Consider the following 12,300-nt stretch of genomic DNA (forward strand, 5'->3'; position numbering starts at 1 on the left):
AGAAACCAAGATAGTTTAGTCATCTGTTGACCCCCTTGTTTTTTGTTTGAATAGCCCGACGCCGGTTTATTTGTTTAGCAAAAGCACCACGATATCATGAATCTGTGGTGTGCCAAGCAGCAACTCATTCAATAAAGTAATAAGTTTATAACTGTTTTGTCTGATTAGTTTTTAGTACTGAACTAACCATGGGTATGACTGCTATTGTGTTAAATGAATGTCTATTTTCTTCTGCAGTGCTTCCCTCTCTCTGCATTTGTAGCCTTTTAGGTGATGATTTGCACAAAAAAAAGTTTCGTGTTCGTCCATCCTCGGAAGATTTCGGTTGCTCGCTCATGCCGCATCGTAGCTGTTGTATGACTTGTATCATTGGAAGACATGTTGTCACAAGACCAAAAACAACAAGAATGGCAGTTTAATTATTGCACGGGCGTTGTACTATACTAACTAGATAATGCCCGCACGTTGTCACGGAAATACTTAGTTAACATGCATGATTAAAATTGAGTAACAACAAAAGAGAATTCAAAATTAAAAACACATAATGAAATTGTATGATAGATTCCTCAGTGCAGATAGGTTGATGAAAAGTAGCATGCATGCATGTGAAAAAAATGAGTTTCCCACTAAATAGGTGTGAACACATTAATGACGTGATGATGTGCCATGCTTGCATGATGAGAGAAATCAAGTAGTGAGATTCTCCTACTTAGATATAGAAGATTAGTTTGTGTCACCCGTTCAGTACAATGGAATGATGACTAGGTTTTTGTTAATAAGCTTATGATAATTTTAATTTATCTTTTGTATTTGTATTTCATTTTCCGTAGAACGCACGGGTTCCTAGCTAGTTGAATTATATTTTTCTCATTATTGGTTCTTGTGTCAAAGTTGTTATTTTTGCAGCATACCATATCTTTACTTTTTGTTCCAACTTAGATCAAAAAGTAAGAGAAAGAACATAAGTACCTTCTATGTACCTCTTGTTGAAGATGTCCTAATTACCTCACGATTTCAACTTTTTTTTTGCACCAGTGGGAGATTATTGCCACCGAAAGTTCTTTGCTAATAACCTAACAGCAAGTAAAAATACGTTGGTTCTTCTCGTTGCATGGTATATGGTTTTTCGTTGATCGAATTATTTGTGAAATTGACTGTTAAATAAAAAGTGCTAAAGGTTTAACAAACTCCTTCTTAGGACCAAAATAAAATGAAATGAAAACAACATATCTCAAGCCAATGAGTTTACATGTGTCACACAAATTTAATTACAGGCCAGAAATTTGAGTGATGAAAGCGCACCATATCTACCTGGATGAAAATTACTACTTAGAGTAACTCTAGTAGATACCCCAAAACAGCGATCCGGATAGCATGAGTATCCAGATATTCAGTTGAACATAACTTCTCGCAGAACATATACTGAATTCATAACAGAAAAAAGTTCATCATCTACTATCATTCATCAACTATTAGAAGTAGAGTTCATCATTTACACAAAATATACTACCTAATAGTTAGCGGAGGAGCAATTAACAAAAACAAAATGTGCTTCTTGTCACCGCCGGCTCATTTTTCTACTCTGACGGCTGCTTCTTCAGTTCCGACGACGTCTTCTCCTCGCTACCCCGTCCTTCCCCTCGCCGCCTACTCATCATCCGAAACGATGATGAGCTCCCTCCCCGGTGGAATCGCCTTCTTGGATTCCACAATGGTGAGTTCGATGTCCGGGTCCTCGGCATCCTCCTTCTTGCGGCAGGCATCCTCCTCGTCTCTGGTGACGATGGTCGCCGGGATTGCCGCGAGGTACCGCGGGTCCTCCTCCTCCTCCAGCTGCTGCGCCTCTTCCTCCTCCTCGTTCTCCTCCTCCGACGACGAGAAGGCGCGGCTGCGCATGATGGCGTGAGAGGACTCGGGCTCCTCACACCGCGGCATGCGTGCGCCGCCGGAACTCCCCGCCTCCGCCGCCACCAACCGAGCTTCTTCCAGCAGGTAGGCCTGGGAGCGGCGCTCGGCATCGCGGCTCAGGTGGTGGTGTTTCTCCCATTTGCGGGCACCGCAACGCCATGCGTCGATGGAGCGCCGTCGTACCGCCGCGTGCTCATTCGCTCCACCGCGGCCGCACCTGCCCCTAGGGTTTCCCCTCCCGCCGATGGAGAGGGTACGGCCGCCGCGGCGAGGAGAAGCGCGGTAGGAGTGCCTTGAGTGCACCATTGCCGGAAATGGAGGAGGATGGTGGCGGCAATTGCTCTCCGGAGTTGGAGGAGAGGGCGGCGGCGCATTGGATTTGGCGACGGACGGGTTCGGATTTGGTACCGAAACGGCCCCTCCGAGCCCTAAATATACAACGCTCGGAGGTGCGGATTCGGTAATCCGAATCCCTTTTTCCAGGCCGGGCTGGTTTGGGGTTTCTGCTTGGGCTCGATTTTGGCCCAAAAATTGAATAACCGGATGCGGTGAGCCATATGCGGGATCTGCTAGGGATGCTCTTGCACTTTTCTACTCTCTCTCCCTTTCAGATTATGCGGCCCATCTTCTATTCCATTCGTCCACAAAAAAGTGTACTTTTAGGTTTTGTCTTGAGTCAAACTTTTTCAAATTTGGCCAACTTTGTTGAAAAAAGTAGCAACCCATATGACATCAAATCGGTATCTTATGAAACTATATTTCAAAATGGATATAATGACATGTCATAAATGTAACTACTGTTTTCAATAAAATCGGTCGAACTTTGATATTTTTTATTTATGACAAAACTTAGAAGTACATTTATCTGTGGATGGAGAGAGTAATTCGCGTTAACCAAGAAATACAAGACTAATCATTAATTAAATATATATGCACATATGTTCTTTCAACCATCTGTTGACTTTACATTGGGAACCCAAATTTTATTGTTTTCAAGACAAATGGGTTTGCATACTAAAAATTTGAGGTTTTTGAGATGGGTCTTGCAAACAGAAAAAGAGAGAGTAAGTATAGATCATGGAGATGACGGCAGGAGCCTTGGGCGTGACACGAAGTTGAGAGGCTGCTCTAGGGAGACGAGAAGTGAGAAAAAATGGAGCATGCAGGAGTCTCGCTATTTGTCGTGTCTTGCGCTGTGAGAAGTTGAGCGCGTGCAGTCAATCACGACATTTGTGCGCATTTTAATTTTGACAGGAATACATATATCCAATCAGATTGTGCGCGCTGCTAAGACCCTGTTTGTTTGGGATTCTGCTTCAGTTTTTGGTATTTTCAGCAATCTCAAAAGCACTTCTTCCGTTTACACATGAAGCTAAGAAGCACCTCCGGACGTGCTTCTCAGCGCGCAGAAGTCCAAACAAATAGGGCCTAAATCACAAACCACAACACAGTTATAACACCAGGGAAGTTCTCGGACCATACCACATGGTCACCATGAAAACTACGAGACCGAGGGCAACAAAACTGAAAATTAGCAAGGCTTAAAACACATTTTGCCTCCCATAGAATAGAAGCATACCCACTAGAGCCAAGTCGACGAACTCATTAGTCTGCAGGTCTTGGAGAAGGCCGCAAGGGTGGAACAATCTGTAGCAAAGATGACATGATCAAAATCACATCCATCTGCATACTTTATTGCCTGTAGCATAGCCAGCGTTTCAGCATGGAAGCCGTAACAACTGACGGCAAATAGCCTGCCTACAAGGCATGGAAGATTGCAGTCCCGTCTTCACCTCTGCCCACGCCACACAATCCTCCAGTCCCTGAATTATTAGCTCCAAAAGCACCATCAGTATTGATCTTAATATATTCAGTAGGAGGTGGCATCCAGATCTGCTCCGTTTGATAGAACACTCCATTGCTTCTTTCCAATCATAATCTTCCATTCAGAAACATGATGTCTCGCCGTATACTGCGGTTCATCAACTGTTGTGGGTCTTTCAGCATGACTCCTATTCCTCTCGGTCCACTGGCACCAACATTTTACTAACTTTATGCAACCTATCTGCACGCTTGTATGTGCAAAACTACCCACCCCACCTACATGCCTCCATCGTCTTTGGTCACCACGTGTCCCTTTCCTTTTTCTAATCTCTCTGGCACACTCTGCTAATCTCTGGCACACGTACCCACCCAGGACCCAGCTCCCCTTTTTCCCATCTCTCTCCCTCCTTTCCCTGGCTCTCTCCCTCTCTCGAGCCCACCTTTCCTGTATCTCTCTCAACCTCTCCGCGCTGCCGCCAGTGGCAAGGCAACGAGCTCTAGGCGGGCTCAGGCGCAAGGCTCTGCCGTTTCCCCCGCCCTGCTCGTGTCCGCCGCCGCGACCGGAACCCCAGCCCCTCCCGTGTCTGCCCTCGCGACCAGGGATGTGGACGCCCCTGAGCGCTGGGGAGGTGAAGGAGGTGTCCCTTGGTCCGTCTCCGATGACGATGACGAGGAGCTCAAGGGCCTCACCTGCTTCGAGTACCACCGCCTCAAGCGCCAGAAGCTCCCCAATAACCTGAAGTTGGTATCGATCAATTTCCTCGCAGATTTCGCTTTCCTTCGCCTTCTTGCCATCGATCTACCCCCACCCCTGTCTCGGTACATGGTGATGGTGAGTATGTACTGGTACAAGATGCATGTACTTGTTTCCCTCGGTGCTCCATTTACTCGGTTGTATTGGCACATGTACATGGTCGTGTGTACTTGTTTCTAGATGATTTTGATACATGTATTTGTTTTTTGGTTGATCTATGTACTTGTTTTTTCCTGATTTTGATTTTATATGATATATGTACTTGTTTCTTGGTTAAGGTACATGTGATGTACGAAATGATATACTCGTCTCATAATGATCTATGTGCTTGTTTCTTGGTAATTTTGAATTTATTTGATCTATGTACTTGTTTCTTGATTAAGGTATATGTGATGTACTCATCTCATAAGAGATACTCCCTCTGTCAAAAATTATGAGACGGAGGGAGTACGAAATTGTTAAGGTAGATGTGATGTACTTACGATGTACTCATCTCATAAGAGGTACGAAGCTTTGAGAGATGCTCATACAATGATTTTTTCGTGATACATCTGATGTACCCTACGATGTACTCGTATGTACTCGTCTCACAAGTTCGTGTACACGAGGTACTTAAAAACTGATAAGGTACATGTCATATATTATATAATGTACTGTACTTAAAAACTTGTTTATGTACCATGTTTGGTGTACATACGTACCTGACGTGATGAAATATGTACTAAGGCATAAACATAGTACTCTACAAAAGAAATAAATGGTTCTCCAAAATGTGCATCTACGGAAAAAACAAAATATATTAGAGAAGAAACGAGAAATAAAATAGAACTCTGGCAGACATAAAGTAGAGAGAGAGAAAAAAAAAAGAAAAGGTGTCATGAGATCACATCCAATCAGTCAGTGCTAGACATAAAATAGTATATATTTTTCTGCTAATCAACTCTCTCCCTGTAAGAAGACACAGTAAGCCAAAGTGAAGATTGACGGCACAGCAGATACCTGTGCATGATCCACTAGCACGATGGGGACAGATACTGGGAGTGGTACAGCCTCGGCGTTACTTGTATGTGATTGTTGTAGCACAAGTGCAGTTTTGGATCGCACGTGGGTCCAGAAACTTGAAAAAAAAATGTGCCCAGAGCCCCAGACCGAAGAACTGAATGGAGACATTCCACATCTACAAGATTGAACAAAACCGCTGAGACCAACAGTACATGGTTCTAGACTTCTAGTTTAGCTGGTACAAGATCGGGTTTTGTGCTGCTGATAAGCGTAAAGCAAGATCGCTTCAAATACAATTGCCAAAATTATACCACAGATTCAACTTCCAGCAAAGTACGTGGAACGACTTGGGCATCAAGAGTAGAGGCGGCACTTTCCAGTCCCAGCACATACTGTGCACTCATCGGCATCACCGCCAACATGCCGCAGGCAGTACTTGATGCGATCGTTCATAACATCCTGCAAAACATGTATGAGAATTGAATAACTGATGAGCAAAAGAGCGGCATCGAGCATTCGTGTTTTTCAGTTGCTATCAGTGACAAAATAAAAGAAATTAGCACGGTAACTTGAGATATCCAACTTGGTAATACTGTCCCACATTAACTAATATAGCAAGAAAGTGATCACATAATGAACTAGAGTGATCTAGAGGTAAAATTTTACAAGAAAGCTAGACTTTTAACTGGAAATGGTAAGTTAAGGCATGATAGCAGTTCAAGACAAAAAATGGTTTATAGTAGTGTGTTCAATGACTTCTGGATTTACAGTTCAGCGTCAAACCTTCCATGTAAACAAGAATGAGGAAATAAAATACCATTTACTGATTCCAAAGTTTTCATTAATAACAGATAAAAATCTACTCACCCTTTTTAATGAAATATTGCAACAGTCCTTCAAGATAAAATGTAGTAAATCGTCAAAAGGATGGACATTCTAGTATATATACTCATCACGAAAATTTGACATTCCATTTTCAGTAGGCACCTAGTGTGCTTTTTCATTAATAACTTGCAGAAAAACAGACTACTGAATGTGATAAGATATAATCTAGAAGAATCTAGAGGGGAATTAATGTGCACACACCACCATAAGCTCATGCAATCCAAGAGGAGCAGTGATGATGTAGGGCACGTTCGAATGCTCTTTAGAGGCTTCTGCTGCTAAAGAAGGGATATCCTGAGGAAAAAACAGTTCCAAATTGCATGAGAAGTTGAGAACTGTTGTATCACTATAGCCATAATAACATGCCAAGAATCCAAGATAGAAGATAGATGCCGCTATCTTCTTCTGTACTAAACATTTTAAGAACCTGAATAGACTTAAGTCCTTAACACCTTTAACATTGAGCATTGCCAATCTTAAATAACTCAAGGACATACTTGCTTCCAGTGTCGTCCAGGGGAAAGGAAATATGGACTGACAATAACACGGGATGCTCCTTGCTGCACACATTTTCCAAATGCTTCCTTGATAGTAGGCTCAGCTAGCTCCTTCATTTTGTCAAAAGCACAAATTCAGCTACTTCATGCATCATAAAGCGAAAAAAATACTATCCCCAAACATAGAAATATAAACTAAATAATAGTATGATTCACTTCTTCAGCCCATGAAATTTGGTACTACAAAGAAAAACAATTGGAGAATAAAAAATTGAAACGAAAGAAAGTTTGGTAATATATCTGTCTGGGCAATTTTAAGCAACAAACGCCTAAATGGCTAGTTTAGGTACTGATAATATACATCACTAGTTAAATATAGAAAGAAGTGTGATATCACTTTGCTGCTAACATGAGCCATGCCATATGTCAGGACTCAGGACTCAATGTTGCCTTTCCTGAACAAGTGCTGATTTGGCCAAATTACTAAATAGATGAATATATCAGAAAATTGGTTCTACTTGCCGTTTACACAGGCACGACCTTTTAAGTGGAACACTAAACACAGAACACCAAAGGCTAACTTCAATGCTGGCTAAACAGCTCCCAAAATTGGTTTCCAATCAGCAAGTAGACTCCCAATAACAAATATCCTTTAGGAATAGTTTTATAAGAATACTTGAACTTCAGGAAAAAAAGAGTATAATTTAGTACTTGGAACTACACATTTACATTACTTATAAGCCACCAAACAAGCATTAGAAACATGAACAAGTGGCAGATGACACAGAGGTTCACTACCTAAAAAAGCTGATGACTATGCTAGCTAAATTCTTGTGCGTTGCTATGGAAACTTCTTTTATAACATGAGTTGTTTAAACGCTTGTGTCATCATAGATTCAGAGTCCCTAATTTTGCAAAACAAAAAATATCACAAAAGATACATCAATCGAATCAATTAATCAAAACATGATGATACGTATGTCTCCACTGCACAAAATGTATGATATTTATGGTAATTAATTTCTTGGCAACTCAAGGGGTAATTTCAGTGAGGGTGAATGAACCATCACCATCTCAGATCTTTATGAGTAAATATTTTGTATTCTCAGCTATAATACCATGTGATATGAACCTGAACTCTAATTGTCCCTTGGTGGAAGTTGGCAACAGATATGCATGGCTTCGAACTTCAAATTTGAAAATTGGATGCAGGAGTCAGGTACTTTGATATGTGCTTATACAAAACTAGTTAGTTATCTACTGGTTCATGGTTACTTGTCCCAAACAAATACGGAGTATATAGTTTTAGTCAAGTCTCCATGAAAAGCGTGAAGATAGACCTCCTTGATACTAAACCGAGACTGGGATCACTTTCAGCTTCTGAGTTTTCGCTAGGCTGGATTCTGTGGACATCCATATCCATATTTATGTTATCTAACATGCATCAATGCCATCCAAAGGGTTTAGACTGATGGAGACCTGCATCTAGGGTTCAACTCTACTGCCTTTTTATGTAGACGGTTTAGGCATTTCGCTGATTAATCTAAATTACACTATGCAAACATCGTAATAGAATGGAAGCATATTATATTTTATGCTACTCAGCCAGAAGGACGGCTGAATATATGTAATTAATTGATACCAAGAGATACTAAGAAACACATGTCTTTAATGGTTTTAACTGAACCAAACCCAAATGTACAAACTAACCAATTATACATGGTCACTCCAAATAGGGGATAATTACAAAGAGAGCGGACCGCTTGCGCTTTGCATAACAGGCAATGACCGGAAAGTTACAGCTTGGTACTAACTCGATGTCGCATTATTTCTGGCCCTACACATTTTTGTTCAAAATACAAAGGCAAAATAATTAATGAAGCGAAAAAGGATCTCACTTCTGTCTGTTTGGTTTCTTAAATATTTTCTCCTTTTCAGTTCTTTCCTCACATTCCATGCTATTCATTCACAAAACCGAAAATCTGTTGCAGCATGATAATTTCCGAACTAAGGTAAGGCCACACCCATAAGCTTCAAGCAAAGCTTAACATGTTCAGAATTTGAACCTCATTATTCAATATTTCACAAAAATGCAAGAGCAATAAACATACCATATGAGCTGGTTCAACAATCCTGTAGCCAGTCCTTGCCCTGAACATTGTAACAAAATCGTCTGCAATTTTCAAGAAATTCATGAGGATAAGCCATGAGAAACACCAGTAACTCAAGGAAAATAACCAGTCCATTACTTAGCATGAGATTAGATTCCTGACGACGTGACCCATGATCGACTATTATCACACCATCATTTTCTCCCACAGTATAATCCTGTCCTCCAGTCGTTTCAGACCTGGAAGGAGAATCTGGTCTGGAATTCATAGCCTGGTGTCCTCTATTTCCTTTAACTGTCGTCAGCTTGACAAAGTCACAGGAATGCCTCACATGAGTGCTCCTGCTGCAAATAAACAAGAAACAGAATTAAAACTGAAGGCAACACAAGATAGAGCAAATGACAGTTATTCATCGGTGGCCAATAAATTGAATTGAATACAGGTCAGCTGGCAAAATTTACCTTGAGGAAAATTTGTGTGTCGGATTTGCAGTGAAGTGTTGTAAGGAGATGGACACAGGGTGCATAGACCTATTAGAGCACCCCCGCGATGCTTGAGTAATGTAAAAGTAGAGGGCTGAAAGACCCCTCTATATCTTCTGAGGAGGCAATGCCGAAAGTCGGATTCAATAGACACCTTCTGCATGGGAGAATTTTTTAGTGGGGGTAATAATTTCTGATGAAACCATGCTCTTTAGACACTGCAAAATACAATATGACCAAGGGCGGAGGACCCGGTAGGGTAGGTCGACTGCCCTACCTTGATTTTTGCCTCAGTTACGAATTGGCGAATATTAAGGAGATGGAACGGGGAGCTAAAGGGCGGGATCTGTTCGTGGGGTGACGGGAGCGAGAGAAACGAAGGGAGATAGATACCTGCGCTGGAGGTGCTCGCACGAGGAGGAAGACGAGAGACGGAGCGAGGGGGCTGGGGCGGTGCTCGGCAGTGGGATGGGAAGAAGGGAGGGGTGGCGGCGCTCGCTCGGAGACGAAGACAAGCGACGGGGTTCATGTTTCCAAGTTTGTCTGACCTCGTCCGAAGGGCACATTTCTAAGAGCAACTCCAGCAGATGCCCTATATCTCATCCCCCAAATCTCATATATTGGGATCCCCTATCCCATTTGCCTCCCCCAAATCCCAACTCTCTTCAGCAGATTCCCCAAATACCATCCCCTATAATTCATTTGTCTATATAATATTCATATCTTCCAACCGATTTTCTAAACTTCAATATTTCAAATGAGTTTATTTGAAATCGTATATTTGAACGCATATAATTAAAATAAAAATGTTTTATTTTTTGGATCTCTTGTTGTTTGGTCTCACCAGAGGAGTAACAATTTCATTTGGAATTGGTTGCTCTCCAAATGGGCTGTAATTTTGAGTGTCATCCCAAACTTCATCAACGACGACGCGCTCACTCAATAAACTGGTATACATACCCATTGTATCATCTTGAGAATCCATCACAATACTCTGTAATTTCAGAAATGGTATACAAATATCAATCTATTTGTACAGAATTTTACTCAATTTGCAATGTCATATGGAAGAATGAAAAAAAATCCAGTGCATTCCCAATCCAGCCGCACCATCTCCTTCTCCCAATCCCTGCCCGAGCACCATCTTCCCCTCTGCTCCTCCTCTGGACAGCAGCGCCACCAGCCTCACCTACCCCTGCCCCTCCCCTCCGCTCCTCCTCCCTCCACCGCGCCCTTCCCTTCCCTCCCCCGCGCCCCTCCCCTGCGGCCCTGCGCCCCTTCCTTCTCCAGCGCCGGTCCATTCCCATGCCCAGCGCAGCCAGCGACCCCTCCTACTTCGGCAAGCCCACGCCATGCCCAGCCCCAGCGCCGCCGGCCACCTGCGCCCCTGCCCCCGCGCCGCTCCCTCCTCCCCAATTCCCATGCTCAGCGCCGCCATCCACCTGCGCCGCTTCCCTCCTCCCCCGCGCCCCTTCTTCCTTCCCCATGCGCACTGCGCCGTCACCCGTCAGCCCAGTGCCCCGGCGCCCCTGGCCTTGCCGTGGCCACCCCGTGCCCGTCCCTCTCCCCTACCGAGTCTCCTCCCGTTCCTCTCAGATCTGGGCCGCCATTCACTCGGGCGAAGCAAGAAGAACAGGAAGAAGGAGACGATGGCGAAGACGTGTACCTGGAGGAGAGGAGGATTACGCGGGAAGGAGGCTTCACCGTCGGCGGTTGAGGGATGGGGGATCCCGACCTCGATCCTTCAGATGAGGGATCCCGAGCGAGATATCGGGGACGCCTCCATATGGGGAACGGGACAGGGCTTCTCCTGGAGAGCGTTTTTGAGCCGAAATCCTCCAAATATAGCTATTGGGGGCCTGATGGGGCTTCTCCTGGAGTTGCTCTAATTCCACGTTATCCTCTTCCTTTCCCATTCCACCGCATTTTTTTTTAGGGGAAGCCTTTGTTCGGTTGTTCCCCGCTAAGCCTGGCGAACGACGGCCGGGCCGGGTACTAGCTGGCGATGGGCCAGCACGGAACGGGTGGCACAAAATGAAATCGTGCCGTGTCAGTTTGGCCCACGGGCCTGATTTAGGAAAAAGGCCCGGCACACTGAACTGAGGTGGTTATGGTTTTGACCACACAAGCTTCTGGCTTTGGCATCCCATGCGATTGCGACTCCGGGCAACTGGAGAGACGGCGGCTACTTTTCATCTGACTTCGTCCTCCGCTCGCCTAATCCATCCTGGCTCCGTTGTCCGCTCGCCCAATCGCCCACTCCATCTCAGTCGCGGTCTCCATTGTCTAGTGCTAATGGATAAACCGCTTGTGTGTGTGTGCGTGCCCGCAGTGTGCTAGCGATCTGGCATGTAATTCTTAGGAGCGCTCGAATGCTTAAGAGGTTAACGAACTGAGTCGAACAAGAGTTTTAGGCTTTCAGCTTGTTAGCTCAACGAGCATGAGCTTAATGAGTCAAGCATCTCGTGACGGCGAGGCAAAGATGTTTCAGGCCAGGCTGCCCTTGCCAGTTGGCAACGTAAATCTATATTGCACTATCTGTTTTTATTTTATTTTTGACGACCTACTAAACAAAACCTCTGCTCATTGAAAAATTGGAAATGGATCCTGCTTCACGTACGATCTTTTGCATCCGATTTTCATCAGGCGGATCTATCAAGTCCATTCCAACTATGCAGCCATGACCAACGAGCACGTCGTCGAACCAAAATCGGATGAATGAAAGTGAAACCTCAAATCACTCCTCTTTATTTTGTTATCTATTCCTAATTTGACAAAACTGGATGTATTTATTTCTAAAAAATGTTCAGATACATGTAATATTTCGACAAGAGTTA

At 43.8% G+C, this 12,300-nt stretch overlaps 1 protein-coding gene across 9 annotated transcripts; it reads right to left on the reverse strand.

Moving 5' to 3' along the window:
• Positions 1-5,125: 5,125 nt before the first annotated feature.
• On the reverse strand, positions 5,126-11,302 carry LOC100845003 (sirohydrochlorin ferrochelatase, chloroplastic). Of its 9 annotated transcripts, none has more exons than XR_002965055.1 (9): positions 11,130-11,302; positions 10,308-10,457; positions 9,443-9,620; positions 9,120-9,325; positions 8,982-9,043; positions 6,871-6,981; positions 6,575-6,667; positions 5,486-5,947; positions 5,126-5,264 (listed from the first exon to the last, which is right to left on the reverse strand). XR_002965055.1 is itself a non-coding variant. In XM_024461680.1 (9 exons), the coding sequence occupies exons 3-8, from the start codon at positions 9,505-9,507 to the stop codon at positions 5,843-5,845; spliced, it is 642 nt and encodes a 213-aa protein (XP_024317448.1). In that variant the 5' UTR covers positions 9,508-9,620; positions 10,308-10,457; positions 11,130-11,302; the 3' UTR covers positions 5,305-5,663; positions 5,800-5,842. The 9 variants fall into 9 exon arrangements, 8 of the variants coding, with proteins under 8 accessions (XP_024317448.1, XP_024317446.1, XP_024317445.1 ...); XM_024461680.1 differs by lacking the exon at positions 5,126-5,264 and having other exon boundaries at positions 5,305-5,663; positions 5,800-5,947; XM_024461678.1 differs by lacking the exon at positions 5,126-5,264 and adding an exon at positions 9,857-10,154 and having other exon boundaries at positions 5,348-5,947; positions 9,443-9,617.
• Positions 11,303-12,300: the final 998 nt, after the last annotated feature.

This window comes from Brachypodium distachyon, chromosome 3, assembly GCF_000005505.3.
Source record: "Brachypodium distachyon strain Bd21 chromosome 3, Brachypodium_distachyon_v3.0, whole genome shotgun sequence".
NCBI lineage: Eukaryota > Viridiplantae > Streptophyta > Magnoliopsida > Poales > Poaceae > Brachypodium > Brachypodium distachyon.

What these genes read in the sequence shown, in the direction of transcription:
- LOC100845003 (XM_024461680.1), bottom strand. Translation starts at nt 9,507, where the DNA reads ATGCACCCTGTGTCCATCTCCTTACAACACTTCACTGCAAATCCGACA. An exon ending in ACACACAAATTTTCCTCAAG is followed by an intron (nt 9,326 to 9,442) that starts GTAAATTTTGCC and finishes GTTTATTTGCAG; the next exon opens with CAGGAGCACTCATGTGAGGC. An exon ending in TTGTTGAACCAGCTCATATG is followed by an intron (nt 6,982 to 8,981) that starts GTATGTTTATTG and finishes GACAAAATGAAG; the next exon opens with GAGCTAGCTGAGCCTACTAT.